The following is a 25,915-nucleotide window of genomic DNA, read 5'->3' as shown; positions in this document are numbered from 1 at the left end:
TCCCAGCAGAAAATCTAAGTCCATTTAAAAGTAAAATAAGGATAAACAGGGTATTTGTTTACAAAATTTACTTCTGGATACTATCTTATGATCATAACCAAGCTTCTGTCCAAGTTTGGTACAAACCAAGGATAGTTTAAGAAAGTTATTAAAATTTTAAAAACTTTAACCACAGAGTGAATGTAATGTTTCCCGGCAGAAAAACTAAGTCCATTTATAAGTAAAATACGGAAAAATGGAATTTTATTTTTACAAAATTTACTTCTGGATACTATCTTATGATCATAAACAAGCTTCTGTCCAAGTTTGGTAGAAATCAAGGATAGTTTAAGAAAGTTATTAAAATTTCATAAACTTTAACCACAGAGTGAATATTTGTGGACGCCGCTGATGACGCCGCCGACGGAATGTAGGATCGCTATGTCGCGCTTTTTCAACTAAAGTCGAAGGCTCGACAATAAACCAAAGTTTCATGAAAACTGCTCAAAGCATTTTTGAGTTATTGTCCGAAAACTGGAAAAATCCCATTTTTTAATGAATAACACCCCATAACTCTGAAACCTAAAATCTAAAATTTATGAAAATCAAAAGGAAGCTCACGTCAATAGATATAAACAATTCACCAAAGTTTCATGTTAATAAGTTAAAGCATTTTTGAGTTATTGTCCGACATGTTGATGACAGATGGACGGACTGACAGGACAGACGGACAACGGTTTACCATAATACATCCTGTAAACGGGCGTATATAAATTGCTTACTTGCTACAACTCAATATTATAAAGTTGCAGACCAAATATTAAATCATTCATTTTCATAGAAGCTGAGATCTTTGTGACAAAAGATTTCTATCGGACGGACAGACAGAGTGGGTCGAGCGGATACTAGACCTGCTTCCGCCTTTGGTGACACAGGTAAAAAACAATGCATACTGTATTTAGATTTTTCTTATTTTGAACTTTTGTCAATATCCAATTAGATCCATCAATACAAAATATATGCACTAGATTGCTCATGTCAAAGTATTTAAATAAATTGTCTCAAGTACATCCACACCTTACTCTTTCTCTTTTGTATTTATCAATCCTTTATTTATATGAGCATGAAAATGAACATAAAAATATATTTTCTTTGGTCTAATGAATGATCAAGGCATAGAAAATAGACTACTTAACCATATTAAAATCATTTAATGATCACACACTTATCGTTCTGAAGATGTTAAAACCACTATGCGCTGTACTAACTATTACACCAGGTAACTGTTTGTGCCAGTGTAATTCTTTAATGTCTGTCTGTCCTTGATGAATAAATAACAACTGAGGCGGAACATCTGGTTCCCCTTCACCTTCATTGTCTTTTTCTACTGACAAATCCCATATTGTTATTTGGTTATCAGAACCAGATGCAGCAAACACAGAACTATCATAAGGATTCCATTCTATAGATGTTATTGGTGCTGTGTGATGTTTAAATGATGCTGCTGGTTTACCCTTCTGTAAAAATTAAAATTAAAAAAAAACAATTTAAAATATATTTTTAACAAACTGTTAATCTAATTTAGGTAAAAATGGTTGTAAATTTTGGTAGACTAGAGTAGCTGATATTTTTGTTTTACCTGTAACAAATGACATACCGGTATTTACATTTGTTTTCAAATTTCTCAGCCATTAGGTACATTGTGTAAAACCACAAAAGTTCCCACAATATATTATTTTTTGACATCGTACCAGTAATTTAAAAGTAATTGTTACATGCATGACTTCAGATGGTTATTTGGAGACAGATCTATGGTCGTTCGGAGACTAAATACAGCTATTATACACAAAAGTGTCAAGTAAGCTTTCATTTGACTTTTCTTTAACTATGTATAAAATGTGACAATGAAGATAAAAAAAATCATTATATCATTGTTTACAATAAATAGCCAGTCTCTCACATCTCATTTTATATTACTGGCATCTACTGATTATTGTGTCCATTATTTTGTTCATTTGCCTGTTAACACATTGTAGCCACTATTTCACCTATACCAGTGAATGAATTTTACTTGTGAAATTTTAGTACCTAATAACATTTAAGCATATCCTGTGTGTGCAACTCCTCTTAACCATTGACTGGATTAATGTCAGCCTTTTACAGAAATTCTCAGTTCTGAATTGTACTTTGCACTTGCTCCTGCATTATTTTAACAATGTTTTGGGTCAAAGTATTTTTTTGTTGTGTATCAAATTTTTGTAGTTTTATGGATCAATAAAACCATGAAAATGGATGTACTGTGGATTCATTTTTATTCGTGGTATACCAATTTTCGTGGGTTTCGTGGGTCACAGCAAACCACAAATTTAAGAATTCAACGAAGAATAATCCCGAGAAATGTGTATGGAGTCGGATGTTTATTTCCGGTTATGTTATGCAGTTCTAGTATAGTGTTGACTAGCGATAAACATTGTAACATAACACGTGTTTTTATTGAAAGAAGATACAAGTGTTTTGATTAAATCAACAATAATTATATCGAATATCAGTGATAATTTACCTTTTAAAATTGATTAAAACTGTTCATGGAAAATAACTGCAAGGTGTTAATTACCGTGTCATAGTTTGGTTTACTGGTGATTAAAAATCAATAGGATTAAGTACAGGGATATTGCCCGTAGGTAATATTGTTTATGACAGGAACATTTATTTTCACACCTTTTACTTATATGACTGTTTATTATATCGTGATTAGGGAACTGAGCTTTCAATCATAGAATTTTGAATGCCTTATAAAATTCCGACAAGAATCTATAAATTGTAAAACAAACAAATAATTAGTTGTCTCTGTCCATTATTGTAATAGAAGTTTTCAATGAACACTTTAACCTAGAATGACCAAGCGAGGATTTTGACAATTCAAAACTTTTTCAATGAATTCCTTCTTTTTTGTTTGTTCTATTATTGATCAAACCAAGGAGGTTATATGATCTCCAAAATCAAAAAGAAATCCAAGAATTACATATTTGATTTTTTTTTTTTTTTTGTAATCAGCGATCCCTGAATTTACGTATACCACGAAACGTCTTTTTTTCTCTATCCACGAAAATTGATACCCACGAAAATAAATGAATCCACAGTACAAGAAAATTTATTCACTGCATTGTCTTGTGATATGTAAGGTATATCTTAATCAAAGTATGACAATAATTTATCTGCAAAAAAATTTGCATCCATGAATAAGTATGTCAACAATATTGTCAAGGGAGATAATTTACACATTAGTTAGCATATCTAGCTTTCCATTTGAACAAATATGTACCATGATTTTATTTTAGCTGGATTATTCTCTTGTTCAGCAAACTAATTTCACAGCCTCTGGTAACAAATTTTGCCAGAAGGATTTAAAATGTTGAGATTTATTTGGTCCAGTAAAAGTTTATTCAGTCCTTTAATAGCTCACTCTTTACAGAACCAAATGTCCAGTGAAAACCAGAAAAAATTGGGAATTGCAACCATTACCTGAAACTGTCTCAGGTCCCAGACTTTAATAACACCATCATCACCCCCTGAAGCTATGAATGGTTCGTTCCTATTCCAGTGTAGAACATTAACATCTCTGTCGTGAGCCTCTTCAGCAGTCAACATACATGCCTTATTAGGGGCAGCTCTTGCATCCCATACTCTGATTGATCTGTCTACAGAACACGAGGCAAAAACCTATAAATAAACACATAAGGGATATACCATCATACCTGACAATGTCATATGTTTTTTTGAGATCAGTTAACAAATTTTCTCTCATTCTTAGCCGATATATTCTGACCTGTTGATTATTTTTATTTAATCAAGATCTCAGTTTTTCATTATGACGTCATTTGGTTGAGGCAAACTAAAGTTCGAAAAAGGAAATGAAACATTCAGAAATTTTTATGTTTATAAAGGGGCATAACTTAGGAACGATAAAAGTGACGTTACCCAATTTCAAACTTGATCTGTCTTGTTTAAGTTTTATAACATTTGGTTGAGGCAAACTAAAGTTAGAGAATGGAAACCAATTTTGGGGACAGACAAGGGAAACACTTAATGCCACCTCCTCTACGGCGGGGGCATAAAAAAGAAAATGAACTTGTATTGATGACATAGTTCAAAATTTCAAAATTAACCACTGGTAACAGGAATATATGTGTATATATTTTTTATTATGTGTATATATTTTTTATTATGTGTATATATTTTTTATCTGTTTATTCAAATGGAAAAAACCTTTATGCCACTGGTCCTAATGTTCTAAAAAAGTTTTCTAATTGGATTTTTTTTTTCATTCAAGGATCATTAAAATTCAAGCTTTACAAAAATAAATGTTTACATTGTTTTCATTAGGAGACCACTGTATATCTTCAACTGAAGAGGTGTGTCCACTGTAAGGTCTTTGATCTACATGCCAAGCTCCTCCTTCTTTTGGAGTCCACATATGTATGTTCTTTTTACAATCACCAGTCAGTAGTCTTCCTAAAAGTACAGACATTTAAATATCCAAGATATGAAAAGTTGATAAATCATTGCTTAGAATAGTGTGTGATTTAGTTTACACTAACATTAAGAAAAGAGATATTTTGTGATACAGTCTACACTACATTAAGAAAAATTAAGATAAATAAAACATAATATTCACTTATTAGTTCGTTGATCAATATCAAAATATACATAGCCCTCTTTATATCAAGGGCTAGTAATGTATGCCACATTCAGAAATACAATGGAAGGAAACTTGACATTAGTGAATCTTGTGTTAACTCAACAATACTATGCATTAAGGTCTACAGTTGTTACCCTTCAAAACTAAATTTGTAACTCTATAAAGTTTGCTATGGTTTAGAGGAGAAATGTATATTTAACTATTTTATATTTTACAAAAGCTTTTATTTTTAATGAAATTAATGAAACAGTAATACCCTTCAAATTCTACTTTGATTATAAGGTATCTTTCATGTTTCCTTATTTGGGTGAACATTCATTCATATTATATACCCATACCTTCCATAATAGGAGACCAATCAACAGCAAATCCCTCTACCTGATGGCCTTTAAATGTATAAATAGGAGGTGGAGATTCTTCATTGCGTATGTAAACTGACATGATGTTAGAGTCATTAACAGCATGAAGGGGCCGTGTCAAATCCCAGATATACACTTTGCCATTCTCTGACCAAGTAGCTGCTATACTCTTTTGACCAATTGTTGTTACCTTAGATAAAAAAAAATGTCTTTTTATATATAACTGATAAATAATTTCACTAAAGGCTTTGATGAGACAGTATCACTCACCAGGTTTCATGTACAGAATACTAAAACACAAACTAATATATATTTACTATATAAAGGGAGATAACACAGATAGTTCAGTTTATGCTATCCTTTAGTTCTCTGTCACAGAAATGTGGGTTTTAATCTTAGCATAATCTTACAGAATATGAGAAATTCACACAACTTGTAGCTTGAAAACAATTTTAGCATTGCTCAGTACCTATACTTTTTATTGTATTTTTAAAAAAAGCATGATATAAATTAACAGTAATTTTTTGCAAAGTATATTTTTTTGTTCTGATACTTCAAGTGTTTCAAGTTGATGAATAAACGTATGAGAAAGTGAAATACACAATTATAAATATTTTTGTACCCATTTTCTTATAAAGCTTTGAAATGTACACACAAAATATGTCAAAATTAGTTTTGACAAAATCCTATGGATGTTAACCATATTTAGGTATAGAAAACATAGACCCTAGGATTCAACAAACTAAATAGAGTGTTTGTTATAACAAACATTGTGTTTTAGGATATAAAAACTACTTCAAAATTGGACTGTTTAAATTGAATTTGTTCAAAAATGAAATTTTGGCTCATTATGACATCATAAAAAAATAAAAGACGAATGTGTCTGAGGATACAAATGCCCCACTCAAGCTTAGCAATTTTTCAAGTTAAAATGGGGCATAACTGTAGAATGGTAAATGACTTACCTTCCAAAATTCAAATTCTGTCTATGTATTGTGGTTCTTAACATTGTGTATTAGTTTTCCAAATTTGGATGAGGCAAACTTAAGCTAGAGTGCAGAAACGAAAAAATTTGCAATTTTCCAAGTTAAAGGGGACATAACTCTAGTATGGTAAGTGACTCACTGCCAAAATTCGAACTCTGTGTGCGAGTTTTGTTTCTTAGCATTATTTATGAGTTTCATAAAATTTGGATGAAGAAAACTTAAGTTAAGAGTGCAGAAACAAAAATGGGAAGGACAGATGAAAGAAAGGACGGTCAAGGGTAAGACTTAATGCTCCGTTGCTTACTGTGGAACTAAATACAACGGGGGCATAAATAGCAGACTTGTAAATTTTTAAAAAAAACCTATTTCCTAATTAGTCATTGTTTCAACTCAACAACAATATTTATTTGTAATGATAGACATTAAATTGTAATTTAAATTTTTTAAACCTGAAATAGGGGCCATATTTGGCCCTTTTTGAACCGCTGTTTAGAATAATTTTGAACTAGATGTGTCCGAATAACAGGAATGGCCCATTTGCAAAACAAGCTTGAAGTCATTTTTAGGAGTGGAAATTTTCAAAGTCCAAAGCCTGTTATTTTAGCAAAAATCAGCGGAGTGGAACCAAATGTAAACTCGATCTGTAACTCATCATAGTAGACTCACATACTACAAATTAGCTCAATATGTGAAGGTGTTTAGAAAAAAATGTATAACTATTATTTTCAAGAATTTTTCAAACAACACCAATGGCCCAAACTCGCAAAAAAAGATTGAAGTCATTTTTAGGAGTGGAAATTTTCAAAGTATCAGCAGAGCGCAACCAAATGTTAACTTGATCTGTAACTCATCATATTAGAACCACATACTAAAAATCACCTCACTATGTGATGGCGTATAAAAGAAAGTCTGTATAACTGTTTGTTGCAGAATGAAGGAATGATAGAATGATGGATAAGGGTAAAACTTAATGTCTCGGTTCTAAGTGGGCGGGGCCATAAAAATCCTGTTAACTTTTATAAATGTAGAATACTTTTTTTTGTGGATTCAAATAGTCATGAATGTGTAAAAATCAAAGGTGTGTTCATGTTTTTTTTAATAAATTTGCAATTGCAGTTGCTTACAACATTTTAATTGGATACCAGGTATATTCATTTCATATGGTAATCAAAATTGAAAACAAAATGAAATAAACAAAAAACTGATACCCAAAGTACAAACATACATGAATGAGGGGATTTTCAAACTTGCAACTTTTGTACTTTTTACAGTATATATGTACTTTTTTTAAACAACTATGAATTTGATAAAGCCATTTTTCTAATATTCTTAAAACATTTCCAGATTTAATCATATCTTACTAAAAGTATTAACTGATGTTCTTGTACCTGATTTAAAAAGAAGTTATATTTATACTAGGGTAAAGGTTTATATCCTACCCTTATTCTATTAACAGAGCCACTATGTTTTATTGACACTGTTTCTAATTCTGGTTTTTTTTCTTCATCATCATCTTCTTCTTCATCCTCATCTGATTCATCTTCATTTTCATCTGATTCTTTTTTCTCTTTTGTAGTCCGATGTAGATTTTCCATTTTCATGACAATCACATGATTCAAGTGTCCATGCTCTGACTGAGAACCAGAAACACAATAACATGTTAATGGGAAGGTCTCTCTTTTGTCTCCTAAAGAGTCTGGTATAACATCAAAGCTGAGACACGGTGCACCTAGTAAAATATAAATTGTTCCAAGTTTTAATTTTGTTTACGTGAATCTTGATTAGTGGTCAGTGATAGTAAGGTCAGGTTGACAAGAATCTACATATAATGAGAAGGAAAATTATAAAACAAGGAGATGCGGTATGATTGCCAATGAGACAACTATTCACCTAAGTCCAAATGACGTTGATTAAGCTACTATAGGTCACCTTGAACATTGAGAAAAATCTGTACCTTTAAGTCAGCTATATAAATGGCCTGAAATAACAAAAAGGGAAACAATTCAATATGACAGACAGGAACCAATAACAACCACTAAATTACAGACTCCTGAATTGAGACAGGCACATCTAATATGTGTTCCTTTCAACATCTTTGAGTGCACTCAATCTGAGACCTGTCACAATTTTTTTTAATGGTGTAACACCACAACATAAGAACAAATTATTAAATTCAGTTAAAAATGATTAAACTCATTAGATTGGCACAAACAACAAGGCCATGTCCAAAAAAATAGGGTCAGTAGATTGGGATTTTATTTTCTTCCATCATGAAGTTTTTCGAACGGTTGTTTTATGTTTTTGAGTTAATGAGTGAAACTGTCATGAATATTTGTATATCAAACGAACTGCCAGCACATTTTTTTTTGCCCCAACACAGTAACACAATAGGTCATATATACTATGAATTTTGTAAGATTTCTGTGACATACATGTACTTCAATTGTTCCTTTTTAAAAGTTGACATTTCGTGAACGTCAACATACATGTATCTGTCAATTTTACTTTTTTTCAGTGGATACTTGAGCTGTTGATATGCTATGTGACAGTTTGGTGTATAATTAGCTATGTTGAAAGATGTGCATAATGGCAAATTAAAAAAATATAAATTTTACGTTTTTAAGAAAGCCTACATGTAGAAGATTGACAAGTTGCTTTTTGTGCAAAATGGGTGCAAATTGGGTTCTAGGTGCAATTTGGGTACCATGACGTTATACTTTTATAATCTAATTTTGGATGTATAACGTCTTCTGATTGTCTGATTGTTTTTGATCTATCAGCTCATAGAAATAATTTTGTCACTTGACTGTGACGTCATCAACGTTTTTTTCATGTTTTACTCCTTAGAATTAAATTATAAGGCTACGCGGGTTATTCAGTGAGCACCACATTTTTTTATGTTATTTCTTCATAGACAGAAAAAGTATTGCAGTCATTCCTTAAATATTATTTCAAGTAACGTTAATTTTTGTTGAATCTAACGAAACTGTAGTAAAAATGCAATAGAAATTAATCTGATTCGCCACAAAAGTAAACTTGATTGTCTATAATGACATTGTTCCTGTATCTACATTCTGGATTTCTCTGCGTAATTTAAAAAAAAAATTTGCTGCAATTCTTCCTTCTGCCCTTTTGAAGGAAAACATTACAGCAAAATTTTTAAAATAGCCATACATTTGTACAACATGTACAAGACCTCATGATTATTTGTAACCAACACAGCTCACAATTGTCATGCTCACTTACAGTTACACTCTTCAATGAATTTTCATTTGCAATTGTGTAATGAATATACAATTTTATTCAATTTCTATCACTTTTTAAAGAAATTTAAAATATGTGACCTGTTTGTGCCTGATGATACATCATGTATGCAGATTCATCACACACTAACTCTTCTCCCTCTTCTAGTGGCTCCCCAGGGAGATACACTTTATCGTCTTCGTTTTCATCTTCCATTTCCTCGTCAGCTCCGTCCATCTGACACATTTCCATCTCATCATCGTCTTCGGTGTCAGATTTTTCAACATTTTCATCTTGTTGTTTATCTCCCATTTTGACCATGTGGTGTGTAGTTCAATATTTCACTTCCGGGTCGTGTATGATTTGCGACCAATCAGAGCGGCCAAAATTACTGAAGCCTTCGATACACACAAACAATATGGCCGAACAGTTATGGAATGAAAGGTATCACTGATATTCTCGTAGAACTTAAGCAGATTTCCCTATATGTCCCCAACACTTTTAAGATGTATGCTCTATGCCCCTAGCACTGTATGCAGGCATTTTAATGAATCGCATATCTACTGTAGGTAGATGTCAGATTAGCTTATTGATAAATTTATGCAAATTACTCTGTATTTATTTGGATTATATTGATAATAATTAATATTTCCAATTTTGTAAAACGTTCATTTGCAAAAATGAAACTCTTGATTGTGCATTCATATAAAAACCTGTTTTATTTAGATAATATTGAAAAACTTAGAGTATGTAAGTTGTAGCACTAGTAGTTCAGTGCACCTTTAAGGTTCATGAAAGGAAATTGAAAAATATGGCCTGTTTACACTACAAAATCTGCTCTGAGTACAGACAAACCGATGCATCTAGAAAACTTTTAAGGCATGGCTTAGATATATATAAAAGTTATACAGTTTAAATCACCCATTGTTTGCAGATGTCTATTGTCCATTTCAATCAATACAACTCACAACATTAATAATATGGGTATCGGGTCCGTTCGCGCCCAATACACGTTTGCACCCTACACGTTCGCACCCCACACGTTCGCTCCCTATGTCCGTTCGCACCCTACACATTCGCACCCTATATTTATAGCAATACACTTACCATGCTTACCATTTATTCAACACCAAAATAACGTTGTCAGATTTGGACTTTATTTACAAGAAACAATGAAAAATATTTATAACAATACACTAACCAAAACATGATTAAAAATTATTCAACACTAAAATAAAATACTGGTCGTCAGAATCTCATTTTATTTAAAAACAATGAAAAAAAATGTTTATAGCAATACATTTAACATGACACAAAAAAAACCTTGTCAGAATCTCACTTTATTTAGAAACAATGAAAAAATATATATTAATAGCAATACACTTACCAAAACTTGTTTACAAATTATTAAACACAAAACCAATAAAAATTGGGCGCGAACGTGTAGGGTGCGAAAGTGAAAGGGGGGCGAACGTGATTGGGCGTGAACGGACCCGGATTCAATAATATGAGCATGATGAGGGGAGCTTCTCAAACCTCTATCCCAAGTCTATTTTGGCACCTTCTGCAGGAATGAAAAAAATGCATAGCAAAATACAGTTAAGTTTTAATATTCTGAAACTTAAAATGCATTTTAATTTTAAATATCTAGGTCTAGCCATGATCTTAAACTTTTCCACGTGCACAGGTTTGTCTGTATACTCAGAGTGAAATTTGTGGTGTCAATACGGCCATATTTGCTGAAAAGTTATGATGAACCTTAAGACTTTTGGCTACACATTGGTAAACTCAATAAATCCAATAAGCAAATAATAATAAAGTAAAAATTTATAATGTATTTTAATTTCATGAAATCTTCTTTAGGTATGATTTCACCCTTAAGATATTGTGTAATTCTTATAAGCCTGTCCAAAATTAGCAGTCAAGGGTATAACATATACAAGTTATTACAGAAAATACTAGGCATACTGTTATTGTGGCAATTCTGACAGAGTTATCTCCTCCTGTCATGAAGTGTTGAAATAGCACATGTCCATTATTGTACAAAGAAACAATGTCTGTAATAATGCCTTTCAGTTACCAAAGACATTTTCGTCAGTTGAAACGCAAATCGGGTCATATACTTTGAAATTTACTGCTGTTTGTTTTGTTGTTTAGATCTCGTGTGATTTCAACATGTTTACAGTATAATTTGCGCCATTTTCTGTGAATCAACATAGGCGCAGTGATTACCACTTTGTTGTACTTTTTATGAAAACTTTGTCTTGAATAAATAAAATTTAGCGGATTTGATGTAATCTTTTCACGTATTTTGGATTATTTTCACAATTCGTCAATGATACCTTACGATTAAATTTCAAATTGGGCATCAGACAAGAATTCGATTAAAAACTGAAAACTAAGGTCATATTCATTGTTTCAAGTGCAAAGGTCCACACAATTTTAGTTTACACAAATTGGTGACCATTTTTTTATACGCCCGTCAAATTTTTGACGGGACATATTATGGTATACAAATGTCCGGCATCCATCTGTCTGTCCGTCTGTCTGTCTGTCCGTCTGTCTGTCCGGCGTAAACATGTCGCACTGTAACTTGAGAATGACTTATCCAAATTTCATGAAACTTAACATAGTTGTTTCTTATGATGGTCAAACGATCTGTATACTTTTTGGTGAAAATAAGATTAAAACTTTTTGAGTTACGGGACTTGGTAACTAAAACAGGTGTGTGTTTTTTTTCACATGTCGCGCCGTATCTCAAAAACAATTTATGATTATTGCTTAAAACTTTACACACTTCTTAGTTATATTAATCTTAAGATCTGTATACTTTTTGGTGATGATTCAAAATTTCATTTTAGAGATATTGAGTATTTTGTTAAAAAAGGGGGAGGGGTTTTTCACATGTCGCGCCGTATCTCAAAAACAGTTTATGATTATTGCTTAAAACTTTACACACTTCTTAGTTATATTAACCTTAAGATCTGTATACTTTTTGGTGATGATTCAAAATTTTGTTTTTGAGTTATTGAGTATTTTGTAAAAAAAGGGGGAGGGGTTTTTCACATGTCGCGCCGTATCTCAAAAACGATTTATGATTATTGCTTAAAATTTTACACACTTCTTAGTTATATTAATCTTAAGATCTGTATACTTTTTGGTTTTGATTCAAAATTTTATTTTTGAGATATTGAATTTTTTTTTTTTTTTAAAGGGGGGGTTTTCACATGTCGTGCCGTATCTCAAAAACAATTTATGATTATTGCTTAAAATTTTACACACTTCTTAGTTATATTAATCTAAAGATCTGTATACTTTTTGGTTTTGATTCAAAATTTAATTTTAGAGAGATTGAGTTTTTTGTTAAAAAAAAAGGGGGGTTTTCGCATGTCACGCCGTATGTCAGAAACTGTTTATGCTTATTGCATAAAAATTCACACACAAGACGACGGGCGTATCATGCGCTCATGACGCAGCTGTTTATTGTTTTTGGTAAAAAAAATGGGTTTTTTGAGATATCAAAAACTAAAATTAAGAAAATTCTCATTTTCACATAATTTTATGTTTATGACTTCAGAAAGGTTGTGTCAATTTTCAATAATTTCAATGACTTTTAAATCAGTACATGTAGTTTGCAATAGAAATTTTTACTCCAAAAAGATTAATGGCGGTGGTGTGTTTCTTTATTTGTTGAGTACATTGTATATATGTTACATCACGGATATACAAAATCAGGAATTCAAGCACAAAGCACCTGCCATGCACTGGAAAGTTTTGGTTAAATGCACATAGAAATGTTTCTTAAAATAAATATATTTTGTCATGAATAGATGTGATCTATACTAATAGATAAACTCAAAATACACTTATGTGTTAAAATCTATTTTTGGTTAGTGTTGTTCTGTGCATTTTTCAATGTGGATGTGTCAAACGGTCAAGTGTTTGTGTATTATCTAGATTTTACCAAATTTAAGTACATGGATTGAACATTAGATTCTGCAAATTAGATAAATTACCACATTTGACATGATGCTTTAGTTCATACACAATACAAACATTAAAAATCATAAGTTCAGTATGATTTTTTATTTATTTAGTAGTAATGAATTGATTACTCAATAATTAGAAATAAACTTATATGTTGACAATTTAATGTTTGATTACCCAAACCTAGACATGACTACGAGATCAGAGTATTGCCAAAGCTCTATCAATTAGTCAGAAAAAACTTGCAATAACAATTGTGTTACTGTATGTGTATCATATACTCATGTGTATCAACTTCAATTTGATTTATGATTCAGATAGTGAAATGTACATTTTTTGCAATGTATCTTTAGTGGCCCTTTGTGTTTTTTCCCTTTGACTTTACTACATGATATACTTAGATCATAGACAAGACCTGGTATTAAAGAATATACATTTTTAAAGCAATGTGACCTCACACATCTGTGCAGTAATGCCTTCATGTCCATCCTTGTCAATGTAACAATGAAAATATGGAATGCATGTGACTTCATTCATACTAAAGAACTACAAATGTACTATCACAATATTTTGTATGCATGAAATTAGTTTTGCTTACTATTTCATTTTATTTCATATTCAAACAGCTTTGTTAATCAAAGGTACTGAACTATTCATGCTATTCAATACAATACAAAATCATTTGCATAGGCTTGTACTATTTAAGACATTAAAAGCATATATCAGGTTTTTTTTTAATTCTAAATTTCTTTATTTATTATGTTAGAGCATTTTCCATTTAATCGTTTGATTGATGTTTGCTTAATCTTAAGTAATAAGTATTTCATGCACATTGAAGGACGATAGTTAAATTGAATAAACCACACGTAATTTCAAGTGAAACTTTAAAAGCTGCATTTGGTAAATTGGATTTTTGAAACATTTTCTTTTGTACTTAGATATATAATCAATTCAGAAACTTATGCTTGAGTTTGATTAATGAGAAAATAATTGTTTCTGAAAATTCAGGAACAATATTTTATATGAAACTCAATATGGCATACATCAAATAACAGAAAAATGACTTTCAAAGCATTTAATTCATGTCAACTTGGTTGAAAATACACATTTATATGTTTGATCCATTTTATATGATATTTTAATTTATAAATATCTGTTGTAATGGCAGATATCAAATCACACATTAAATATAAATTTATTGTTATGAAACTATGACAAAAAAATGTTAAGTGGAAATGTAAATGAAAGTCAATAAAATGTCAGAAATTTTAAATGAAAGACTATTTAGAAAGTTTGCTATGTACATTCAGTATACAGTAAAGCATGTAAAAATATTTTAGTGGGGTTTTTTCTATAAAATTGGTTTGATGCAGGTTTGTTCTTTGTCAGGTTTCTTTCCCTGTTTGAAAAAAGTAAAGAAAGTAATCACTGTTCTTAGTAATTAAGGTTATTTTTTTTATTGGAGGTTTTAATTTGATTAAGTGATCCACAAATAGGTAAAATAAATCCTCAATGACAATTTCTACTTAAATAACAGAATATAACTTGTCTTTGTTTGGTAAAATTTAATTTAAGAGTATTACTAAAATTTGAAAAACCCTCTGATCCTCAAATATAAACCAGTAGGTATGTTGGTTGTTGGAAAATTTCCAAGTGAAATTATAAACAATATTGCTTTTATAAATTATTACCTGATAACTCACAGGTTACATTGTGTATTCATATTAGATTTAAAACCAACTTTAAAAACATTTAAAATAAAATTACTACAAAATTTGCTTGCCTTGAAATTTACAGGATAGATGAAGTATAACTAATGTTGGCAAATTATTTACTGTTGGCAATGAGTGGACTCATTCTAGACTATTGCATTAAATTTTACCCTTTGATAAAATAGTTTTGTTGACATTTACTTACAAAATGTATATAAGTAAATTACAATGAATTACTGTTATGGAAAATCTTAATTATTTTGGAGTGCGAGTATTTGTAAAAAAAAAAATTTCATTCTAAGCACAGCTATTGATTAGTATAGGAGTTATTGATGGTGAGCCTCAGACAACAGAAAAAACTTTTACATATTTCAATTTCTACCAGTACCACTGTAATTGATTGAGAGAAAGTCATCATGTCAAAATGTTGAAATTGACTGCATGAGTGAACAAAACATTGCCATCTATTATTTTCAATATATTGATGCTTTATTCTATTTGATGTAAGTTGTGTCTTCTTGTTGATGTTTTATGTCAAAAGTATGAATGGAAGTTAATGGATTGGTATAACATTGGCTTCATTAAAAACAGGAAATCGACCAATCTTACTTTGTTCTTGTCAAGTTTTTTACATTATCTTTATGTTCTGCAAGGAGACTTATTTTGAAATTGATGTGTTAGCAGTCATAACTTTGTTTTCATTTGATACTTAGTGACAGCTTATAACAAATGATTTTTTTTTTCCATTACGTACCTTGATACAGTTGCACCTAAAACTGATGAAGCTCGTAGCAATAAGTTTTTAATTGACATGTCTGAAGATTCTAGGATATTTGCAAACAATTATTGGATTAATTCTTGATGGAAATACTTCACTTTGATGTAGGCATGAACTCTCACAGGAACTGCACTATTAGAATAAACTAATTTATTATTAGTGCATATTGAAAAAATGATTTGCTTGTAAGTTTCAAACACAACAGAAGTTGAATTTCAAGGATTAACATATATGATCACCAGCTATCATAACAGAGACATTTTATCCTTTCATAATTCTGATTCTCTGATGGTTTGAGAGAAAAAAATATAATTGCTCGCTATTACTTTACTTTATTTGTTTGGGGAAAATATTGAAAAATAAAATGAAAGGAGTGCACCTTTGTGTGGAGGTACATAGAGTTTATTATTTTGCATTTTGTTGACAGTAGTCATTTGAGCCAATGAATTAATTACTTTGATTAAATATTCACAAGGTTTTTTTACTCTATGGAATATTCCTAGAAATAAGGATGAAAAATTTATATTAGGAATTAATGACCGTTTTACGAGAACTATAGTTACAACTAAACAAAACTAATAATCAACTGAATGCTTATTGTTTAACGATTCTGATCAGAAGGAAAATGCAGTCAGTGATACTTTATCGATAAAAACATGTGTAAATGATTGATTTGATAATCATGCAATCCTTTTAGAAATATTATATTTTAAAATCAAATGAATGTTATTATCATCTCTTTGCATTGTCTTGCAACAATGGAGTTTAACTTGTTTTTGTGCTCTAATTATTGCTAATTAATATGGAAAGGAGCTCATTTTGGAAAAAGCTGTATCAAGGACCTGGAAACAATAAACAAAGGAGAAATAGTATTCCTACATCACATTCAGTGCCAACAGCTTTAAATGTCACTGATAAAATAGGAAGAAGGTAAATGCTTTCGGTGTTGTAGATTTTTTCTAAATGTATGCAATATTAAGACAAGTAAATGTAATGACAAAAATTTATTTAGCTACAGTGGTTTTTTTTTGTAAAGATTTACATGTTGTATGTTTTATGTGTATAAGCACCTTGCTCTGTGTTAATCACTGAGTATATTACCACTTATTTTTTATGCTAAATCTTTTCATTTGAATTTTAAAGCATCTACCAGTTTTATACATTTCTAAAGACTGACTGCTGTTTTAATTGATTTTTTAATATTTTTTTACTAAATTGTTATATAATAACAAAGTGTAAAAATTTGTAATATCCACATTTATACTTGATAAAACTAAAAGTCGATAAAAGTTCATACCTCAACCATAATTCTGATATAATTAGTTTGAACCTGTTTTCCAATTGGAATTTCAAAGTTCATAATATGGTCATCTTGTCAACTTTGACATGTTAATCTTAGATGTGATGAGATTTTCTATAAAATAAGAATTAACTTGTTAATAAATTTCTGTGATTATTGATCATGTTGAATATTTTCATGATACTTGATAATACTGTTTCAATCTTCTCTTGTAAGTGAGTTTAACTGGCATTAAAGTTTATATTGACACAAATTTCATTAGTGTTATATAATGTAGGTCAATTTTGAAAATTGTATTGAAATTAGTGTAACTATCTATTAAATGTAATCATGGTAATTCACTTAATTTCATGCCAAACTATTTCACAAGTTTAGAAATAGCTTTGCTATTGTTTCTGTAGATATTGCTATTAATTTAAGAACATTTTCTTGATGTGTTTCTACACTGAAGCACTTGAAAATTAGTATGTAATATTTCAAATTTTTCAGAAATTGACTTTTAAAAGATTTGTCCAGATAGCAATCTTCACATTTTCTTTTGCATTTTCAAGGACTAATTTTTTGTACATGTATGTTTACAATCCCATGGTTACAGAAAAAATTTTGAGGGTTTTTCCAATGTATTATAAATGGAAGGAAAGAAAAACATAAGAACATAATCATAAAGAAAAACATAAGAACATAATCGTAGATTTTTGATAATTGAAAAAAAAGAAAAAAGATTGAAAAATCATAAAATAGTTGTTGCCATTACAATTCTTCTTTTAATAGGAATGAAGACCACACATGTTTTCGTCATTAATGGTCTTTAGTTTTTGTGAAAATGTAAAATTTAGGGTTAGAAAAGGTTCTCATAAAATAAAAGAAATGTCAAACATTTTACATATTTTGAATCTTTTAGTAGAAAACGCTATGTGATAATTTTGTTTGTTGACGTTGTCCAGCTTATCTTGGTATCTGGTATCCTAGTTCTGGACAATAATAGACAAGATAAATTAAAGCCTTTCATGAAGTTTTAAAATATCGCCACAGATTGTTACTTAAACTAGACTTGAAAATTGTTTTCTTTAATAATAACATTTTGAAAACAACTTGCTAAAACTTATAGATAAATCAGATCAGCAAACTCTTAATGTTGTCTTGAGACTTTTAATCTAATCTTCATGAGATTTAAACTTCAAAGTCAAACTTTGAATAAATCATTCTTGCTATACACAAAAATTGTTTATGCTCTCAAACTTTATAATCCCTTGTAGTTCAAGGATGAAACTTAGCATTATTATTCACTACTACTATAATATATGTCTTGCACCTGGAAGAAAACTGTATGTTATAAATAGTCATGGTCAAAAAGCTAGTTGAACTAGCTGTGCAAGTACATGTACATGGATAATCCTAACTGCATCTCAATTAACATGCTGAGGGGATGTCTTGATATCCTCGTCCTTTGATCTCGGCTGGGTAGTAATGTCTCATCAGAAATCATACTATTATAGTGCATGTTAGTTATACATATCTGTAGCAAGCTACCATTTTCATTATTTGCAATCAATTGATTAAACAAATTGGTTGTTCTAATATTGTTATTGTTTTATTATGCTCAGACAAGTAAAATTGGATAAATTGATCAAACTTTCTTTTTTCGTGATATGTGGAGGATTTTTCCATAGACAAAGCTGATTACATTAAGAAAGAGTATGAAAACTTATAAATGTCAGTTAAACTTGAAATCATTTAGATTTTAGCTTAGTCCCAGATTTTAGTTACAAATTCTGTTTAGATAATTTTCAAACTGTTTGTATAAAAATTTGGTCAGTAATGGATTTTACATGGCAGAGATCAATTTGAATAATGTTATACTGATTAAATATACATGGGTATGATACAATAAGAGCTACTTAGCTAGATGCTTAAAACTTTCCATAATAACTGAGGTATTTTGTTTTTTTAAACATCAAGTGAAAATTGATTAAAATGAAAAAATACAGTATTATATTGTCATTTTTGTAGTTTTGAGATATGATGTAGATCGAGATAATTATGTTCTGTGAAAAAATCATGAAATATAACATAGTTTTACAGTGCTTAAATTGTTTTCGAGATAAATGAGTTTCAAAATTGTGATTTTTTTGTAATTGTGTTTAATTTTCTTTCATCTTTGAGATTATTTAAAACTAAAAGTTATAGTAAAACATCAGCCAAATTGGTTTTATTTTAAAAAAAAACTATTATAAATATGTATTAGTGAAAAATTTAATGTCATGTCAGCAGTGTTGTCTCATTTCAAAACTTAAGTATATCAACATATTACATGCCAAAATAAGTTCTATTTACCAATTGTTATTGGGCAGTTTTATAAGTTTTTTGTATTGTCATTTTTGTATTTTTATTTTATAAGAGTCAGCTTTTGTTATGATTTGAAATATTTACACACAAAAATTTGTTTTACCGTGCTTATATATAATTTTAGAGAAAGTTTTTAAAATTGTTACTAAAATGTGTTTGCCCAATTGTTACCTCATATTTTGAGGGAAAATAATTTTCCAATGAACGGAAAATTTTACAACCTCTCCCGTCAAATTCTAAAAGCAGAGTAAAAATCAGAAATAAACAATGTACCTAAAAGTTCTGACAAAAACAAAATTTTGTCTTCTGTTTCATTTAGATTTGTTTAAGAAGAAAGCAGATTTTTTTTTGTGTCTGATTCAATGGGTTATTCTGCGCAATGATTTTATTTCAGATTTGAAATCATGTGTCACTGATAAGATTCCATTTTTAAGACTTGTCATAAACCAAACCAATAACAGGTCGTTCAGAGTGCATTATAGTGTTAATGATAATCTCCCCTGAAACTTTTTCAACTTCTTTGAATTTGATAAGTTTGAAGTAATTTTAGTTAAACAGAATAAATTCTTAAATTCGAGGCTAAAGGAAAGTCTTCAATTTTTGTAATGACAACAGAAACTGCAGAAAAAATGTGAACTACTCTTTAATCTTGTTTATTAAATGCAATTTGATGATACAAACTTCTTGTGATTATTTTCAACATAAATATTCATTTGCAGCTTTTTGTCTGTTTTGCCATTTCTTGTGGGAAGAATCATGTCTAAACAGTTGGTTTGTGCATATTTTTAACTACATAAATATTTTCTTAAATACAGTTGTACATGTAGCTCATACTGCATAACAGTTTTTTTCATGAAAAATTATAAACCAAAAATAATTGAGATATTGTTAGACACACCATAGGCCTTTGGATTTGACAACAGAAAAGTGGTCATATATAGCCTGTAATTCAGTGTTTGTCGTTTGTTGCTGTATATCATTTTCGTTTTTGTTGAGCCTGCGACTTTTGTCGCAGAAAGCTCGACATAGGGATAGTGAGGCAGCGGCGGCAGCGTTAGCTAACTTCTTAAAAGCTTTATATTTTAGAAGCTAGAAGACCTGGATGCTTCATACTTTGTATATAGATGCCTTATGTTACGAAGTTTCCTTCTGTCATATGTCCATTGTCCTTGACCTCATTTTCATGGTTCAGTGACAACTTGAAAAAAAGTCAACATTTTTTGTAATGTTAATTTCTTTCTTATTATGAGTAATAGGATAACTATATTTAGTATGTGCGTACCCTGCAAGGTCCTCATGCCCGTCAGACAATTTTCATTTGACCTCTACCTCATTTCATGGATCAGTGAACAAGGTTTAGTTTTCGTGGTCAAGTCCATATATCAGATACTATAAGCAGTAGGTCTTCTATATTTGGTGTATGGAATGATTGTAAGGTGTACATGTCCAACTGGTAGGTGTCATCTGACCTTGACCTCATTTTCATGGTTCAGTGGTCAAAGTTAAATTTTTGAGTTTTGGTCTTTTTTTCTAATAATATATGCAATAGGTCAACTATAAATGGTGTATGGAAATATTTTATGATGTACATGTCAGGTCAGTCTCACAGGTTTTATTTGACCTTAACCTCATTTTCATGGTTCATTTTCTGTTTTTCTTCAACTATAAGCAATAGATCAACTATATTTGATGTATGGAAGGATTGTAAGGTGTATATGTCTGTCTGGCAGGTATCATCTGACCTTGACCTCATTTTCATGGTTCATTGGTCAATGTTCAGTTTTCATGGTTAAGTTTGTTTATTAGATACTATAAGCAATAGGTCAACTATATTTAATGCCTAAATTGATTGTAAAGTGTACATGTCTGTCTGGCATGGTTCATCTGACCTTGACCTCATTTTCATGGTTCATTGGTCAATGTTAAATTTTCTTGTTTAAGACTGTTTCTTAGAAACAATAAGCAATATGTCAACTATGTTTGGTTATTGAATGATTGTAAGGTGTACATGTATTTCTCGTTTGGTTTATCTGACCTTGACCTCATTTTCTTTGATCATGTTAAGTTTATGTGTTACTTGTAGTAAAGCTTTGTATTTAGGACTATCAACATAAAATCAATGGTTAGTAAAGAAGGCGAGACATTTCAGCGTGTGCACTCTTGTTCATTCATTATTTTGAATATTAATCAGGCCATTTGTTTACCTGTTTGAATTGTCTTACATTTGTCATTTGGGGGCCTTTTATAGATGACTATGCAGTATAGGTTTTGCTCATTGTTGAAGGCCATAGAGTGACTTCTATGTCATTTGGTCTCTGGTGGAGAGTTGTCTCATTGGCAATCATACCACATCTTATTCTTATTTAATATTATAGGCTACCTAATTTGTCACTTAATTTTATATAATTATAAGAAAAAAATATTTACTTAATATTATCCCCCCTTTTTTTTTATTCAATTTATTTCTTTCATGATTTGGTTTTCAAAAAAAAACCATAAGAAGCTCAGGTAGAAAGTTATTTATATTTAAACTGGATAGTTCATCAAACAACTTTAAATTACATTTACCAATTGATTTATAAATCACAATATTTATAAATATCAAAACGATGCAATTTCATCAATAATAAATGAAATAATCAATAACTAGCTATAAATGAAAGAATAATTGACAATATGAATCTTCAAAACTTGCATAAAACACTTGAATGGTAAGTCAATCCTCTTAAACAACTATGAGTTTGTGTGTTTGCCTTTATATATTTGTATTATTTTATAGTATAGTACTGTCTGTAGTAAAAACTAATGCTTGACGACTGTTTTAAAAACAGTAATAATAATAATTGTATGAATACTATATTGATTTCAAGGAAAGACAGATATTCTAATCAGAACCTAAGTATTCTACATCATTAGCACTTAATTAGTAAACCAGTCATAAGGTAAAATGAAGTACAAATCTAATAGGACATAATTTTCCATCATACACATGCTTTTGGGGTATTCAGTGGCGGATCCAGAACTTTTTATAGGGGGGGGGGGGGGAGAGGGGGCACTGACTGCCATAAGAGGGGGCCCCCTACAGTCCTGCTTCAGTGATTCCCTAGATAACCAACCAAATTTTTCCCACAAAAGGGGGGAGGGGGGGGGCAGGACCCCCCTTGGATCCATCTATGAGTATTCATATAACAAAAGCTCCTGATAGAACAACAGCATACAAATTTCTTTCTGGAACCCTATTCTCATTTTTATGCAACCTAGGTTTATAACATAATTTTGAAGCGATAGTTGTAGTAGTAAGTTTATGAATTTGAATGCAGTCTCATACAGATACAGTTACTAAGAGTATTAAAAATTTATAACTTATTTAATTTTCTAGTAAATTTTATCAATGTAGGTATTAAGGGTTAAGTGCAATGGCTACTTTTAAGTCCAGACCATACACTAGGACAGAATGGTATGACCAGTCAAATGAGTACACTTCTCCAACTCCAAGGTAAGGGTAGAGGCATGGCTAGTGTGCTAGATGCAGTTTTGAGCATGTTGCAGTGAAGCACCTTCATATCTGAATGCAATAACAACTACAAGCTGGAACTGAAGTTCATTTTTTTACAATTCAGTTTCAGCTTGTATGTTCTTAATTAGGAAACAGTTCTGAGAAATGATTTACACTGTTGTGCATGCACAGTAAGGAATTCATGTCTGTCATAGTTTAATGAAGTATTATTTGATACAGCGATTAGATATAAGTGGGTGTAATAGTATTCCAGAAATAAGTTAAATATCTTCTTTCAAAGTTCATTTAGGCTGCTAAGGCTAGGCTTCATAGTACTAATTTTAAGACAAAAATAGATAAAAGAGAATGTTTAATGACAAATTAAAAAAAAAAGAACCTGACAATGGGGGTTGGTTTTCCATATGATGCATGCAATGTGGACATAGAACTTTGTGTGGACTATTGTAATCATCATTTCTTTATCTAGTTCATAAAGGAGCACATCCCAATAAAACACTGAATGAAGTTGATGTTTTGCACTTGAACAATAAATTTTGTTGCTCTTAATACCAAAAACCACAAATAACTGCAGCATACTAATATTTGGAAATTTAAAGAATGTGAGGTGAAAAAACAAACCAAAGAAGATATAATTTACATTATTTAGTGATTAGAGAGATATAAGCCTTTTAAATAATGAAGTAAGATTATTTAGATAAAAAATACAGCAATTTTTTGCAGTCAGTTTGAAATTTTGAAATAAGTGTGAAGCGTAAAAGAAAAATGTTGTTCTCTTTAACAAGGATGTGTATTACATATATGATGTGTTTTTGTCGAGCCTTCGACTTTAGTCGAAAAAGCGAGACATAGCGATCCTACATTCCGTCGGCTTCATCGTTGTCGTCGGCGGAGTCCACAAATATTCACTCTGTGGTTAAAGTTTTTGAAATTTTAATAACTTTCTTAAACTATCCTGGATTTCTACCAAACTTGGACAGAAGCTTGTTTATGATCATAAGATAGTATCCAGAAGTAAATTTTGTAAAAATGAAATTCCATTTTTTCCATATTTTACTTATAAATGGACTTAGTTTTTCTGCCGGTAAATATTACATTCACTCTGTGGTTAAAGTTTTTAAAATTTTAATAACTTTCTTATACTATTTTGGATTTGTACCAAACTTGGACAGAAGCTTGTTTATGATCAAAAGCTAGTATCTAGAAGGAAATTTATAAAAAAAATAAATCCATTTTTTCCGTATTTTACTTTTAAATGGACTTAGATTTTCTGCCAGGAAACAACATATTCACTCTGTGGTTCAAGTTTTTAAAATTTTAATAACTTTCTTATACTATTTTGGATTTGTACCAAACTTGGTCAGAAGCTTGTTTATGATCAAATGCTAGTATCTAGAAGGAAATTTTGTTTTCTTCCAGTTAACATTACATTCTGTCTGCAGTTAAAGTTTTTAAACATTTATTAGATTCATAAACTATCCTGGAATTTACCAAACTTGGACAGAAGCTTCTTACAATCAAAAGATAGTATCAAGAGGAATATTTTTATTGATTTACTTCCTCATTTTTGTTGAGCCTGCTATTAACAGAAAAAGTAGGCGAGATACTGGGTTCTGCGGAAACCTTACAAATTTTTTCTTACTGAGAACACTATAGATGTAGGAGGTCACATGACTTTGTTTTATTTCTTATATGCCAGAGGTCTGCTTTATAAACAATGAACCATGTTTAAACTGAACCAAGCATAACTGGAAACCTACTTGAACAACTGATTTTGGCAGATATTTGACAGATTTCTGTTCAATTTATTGATTAACTTTTCAAGAGTTGTTTTAGAGCTTGACAAATTGTATGTGTATTTTGTCTATTGGCAACCTCTTTTGTTTCTTTTGTTGTTGGGTTGGTGTCTTGTTATCTCTGTGTATCAGAACATACAGTGAATCTATTCTTTAGTTATTTAACCTGTATAAACCAAATACCTGTCTTTTCCAAAATAACTCTCCCATCCATATGAGGTTCAATTCAGACAGATTCCACCTTAATTCCTTGTAGGGGATTCTCAATAGGTGTTTTAACCCAGTTAATTTTGACCATCAATATATACAAGCTCAACACTAATTGCCAGACTAACATTTTAGAAAAGAAAATATAGATTTAATAGTTTGTTATATTTTTTTACCTGATTTTGAAGAGAAATTTAAACTTATATATATGTATGTAGTAAGGAAACACATTTTCAGACACTATAGAAAATTAAATAATAGTTTTCTGGTATGAAATAAGATAATCAATGTCTGGCCAGTAATCGTTTGATTTTCTTGAAATTTTTCAATATGTTTAATTGTTGATTGTTACAATGTATTCAGTATCAGAAGTTTTAGAATTGAATTATTGATACGATTTTTAACATTACATGATTGCTTGCTGCAACTTTATTCTTTGCTGTTGTTGTAAAAGAATAGATATTTATTTTTCTAATCTATACATTATCCCTAACCAGTACTTAAATGGTCCCAATGGGAATCTGTTGGAATGAAATAAAATAAAACAAAAACATACAATTGTTTAACTTTTCAATTAATGTTTCTGCTTATTTTTTGGTGAACGATTTTTTTTCCAATCTTGATCAATTAATGCTCTGAATTAAGAATGGGTAATTGCAGCTAAGAGAAGACTTTTTTGTTTTAGTTTGCTAGTTTTGACATTTGTTTCCTGGATTCCAATATAATATGTATTGTCATTGTAGGCCCCGTTGTATGGAGCTTGTTACAATTTTTCAATAAATCTTTACAGGTTACAAAAGTCCATATTCATGTTAAAAGAATGTTTATTGTCTTCATTCAGTGTGCCAAAATAAAGAAAAAACAATGAAAACAGCCAATTTATCTTTAGCAGAGGCATGATGTTTTTTTACACTGAATCAATTAAGATCTACTGACTAACATGTTAAATATAATAAAATAAATTACACCTATTTTTAAGGGAAAATAACTAAATGTTTATGAATAAATA

The 25,915-nt window shown here is 30.4% G+C and overlaps 2 protein-coding genes across 10 annotated transcripts in view; one reads left to right on the top strand and one right to left on the bottom strand.

Moving 5' to 3' along the window:
- Window positions 1-1,175: 1,175 nt before the first annotated feature.
- Window positions 1,176-9,618, bottom strand: LOC127709495 (glutamate-rich WD repeat-containing protein 1-like). The gene is made up of 6 exons (XM_052215098.1): window positions 9,368-9,618; window positions 7,463-7,752; window positions 5,017-5,227; window positions 4,349-4,491; window positions 3,502-3,699; window positions 1,176-1,496 (listed from the first exon to the last, which is right to left on the bottom strand). The coding sequence occupies exons 1-6, from the start codon at window positions 9,585-9,587 to the stop codon at window positions 1,197-1,199; spliced, it is 1,362 nt and encodes a 453-aa protein (XP_052071058.1). The 5' UTR covers window positions 9,588-9,618; the 3' UTR covers window positions 1,176-1,196.
- A 21-nt stretch (window positions 9,619-9,639) lies between these two features.
- The window catches only part of LOC127709494 (coiled-coil domain-containing protein 154-like), a 52,753-nt gene continuing 36,477 nt past the window's right edge, over window positions 9,640-25,915 (top strand). For 4 of the 9 annotated variants that reach the window (XM_052215089.1, XM_052215090.1, XM_052215096.1 and 1 more), the window contains exons 1-2: window positions 9,664-9,710; window positions 16,554-16,673. In XM_052215089.1, coding sequence (XP_052071049.1) covers window positions 9,685-9,710; window positions 16,554-16,673 — 146 coding nt within the window. In that variant the 5' untranslated portion in view covers window positions 9,664-9,684. Of the gene's footprint in view, window positions 9,711-16,548; window positions 16,674-22,786; window positions 22,886-25,915 lie in introns of those variants that run through there. The other 5 variants (XM_052215088.1, XM_052215095.1, XM_052215092.1 and 2 more) reach the window with 5 other exon arrangements.

Source organism: Mytilus californianus, unplaced genomic scaffold (assembly GCF_021869535.1).
Source record: "Mytilus californianus isolate M0D057914Y unplaced genomic scaffold, xbMytCali1.0.p SCAF_7, whole genome shotgun sequence".
In the NCBI taxonomy this organism is placed as follows: Eukaryota; Metazoa; Mollusca; class Bivalvia; order Mytilida; family Mytilidae; genus Mytilus; species Mytilus californianus.
The sequence above is the reverse complement of the archived record's forward strand: the minus strand, read 5'-3'. Positions and strand labels throughout refer to the sequence as shown.

What these genes read in the sequence shown, in the direction of transcription:
- LOC127709495 (XM_052215098.1), bottom strand. Translation starts at nt 9,587, where the DNA reads ATGGTCAAAATGGGAGATAAACAACAAGATGAAAATGTTGAAAAATCT. An exon ending in GCTCTGTTAATAGAATAAGG is followed by an intron (nt 5,228 to 7,462) that starts GTAGGATATAAA and finishes TTTTTATCTAAG; the next exon opens with GTAACAACAATTGGTCAAAA. An exon ending in GGTCTCCTAATGAAAACAAT is followed by an intron (nt 3,700 to 4,348) that starts GTAAACATTTAT and finishes GTTTATTTATAG; the next exon opens with GTTTTTGCCTCGTGTTCTGT.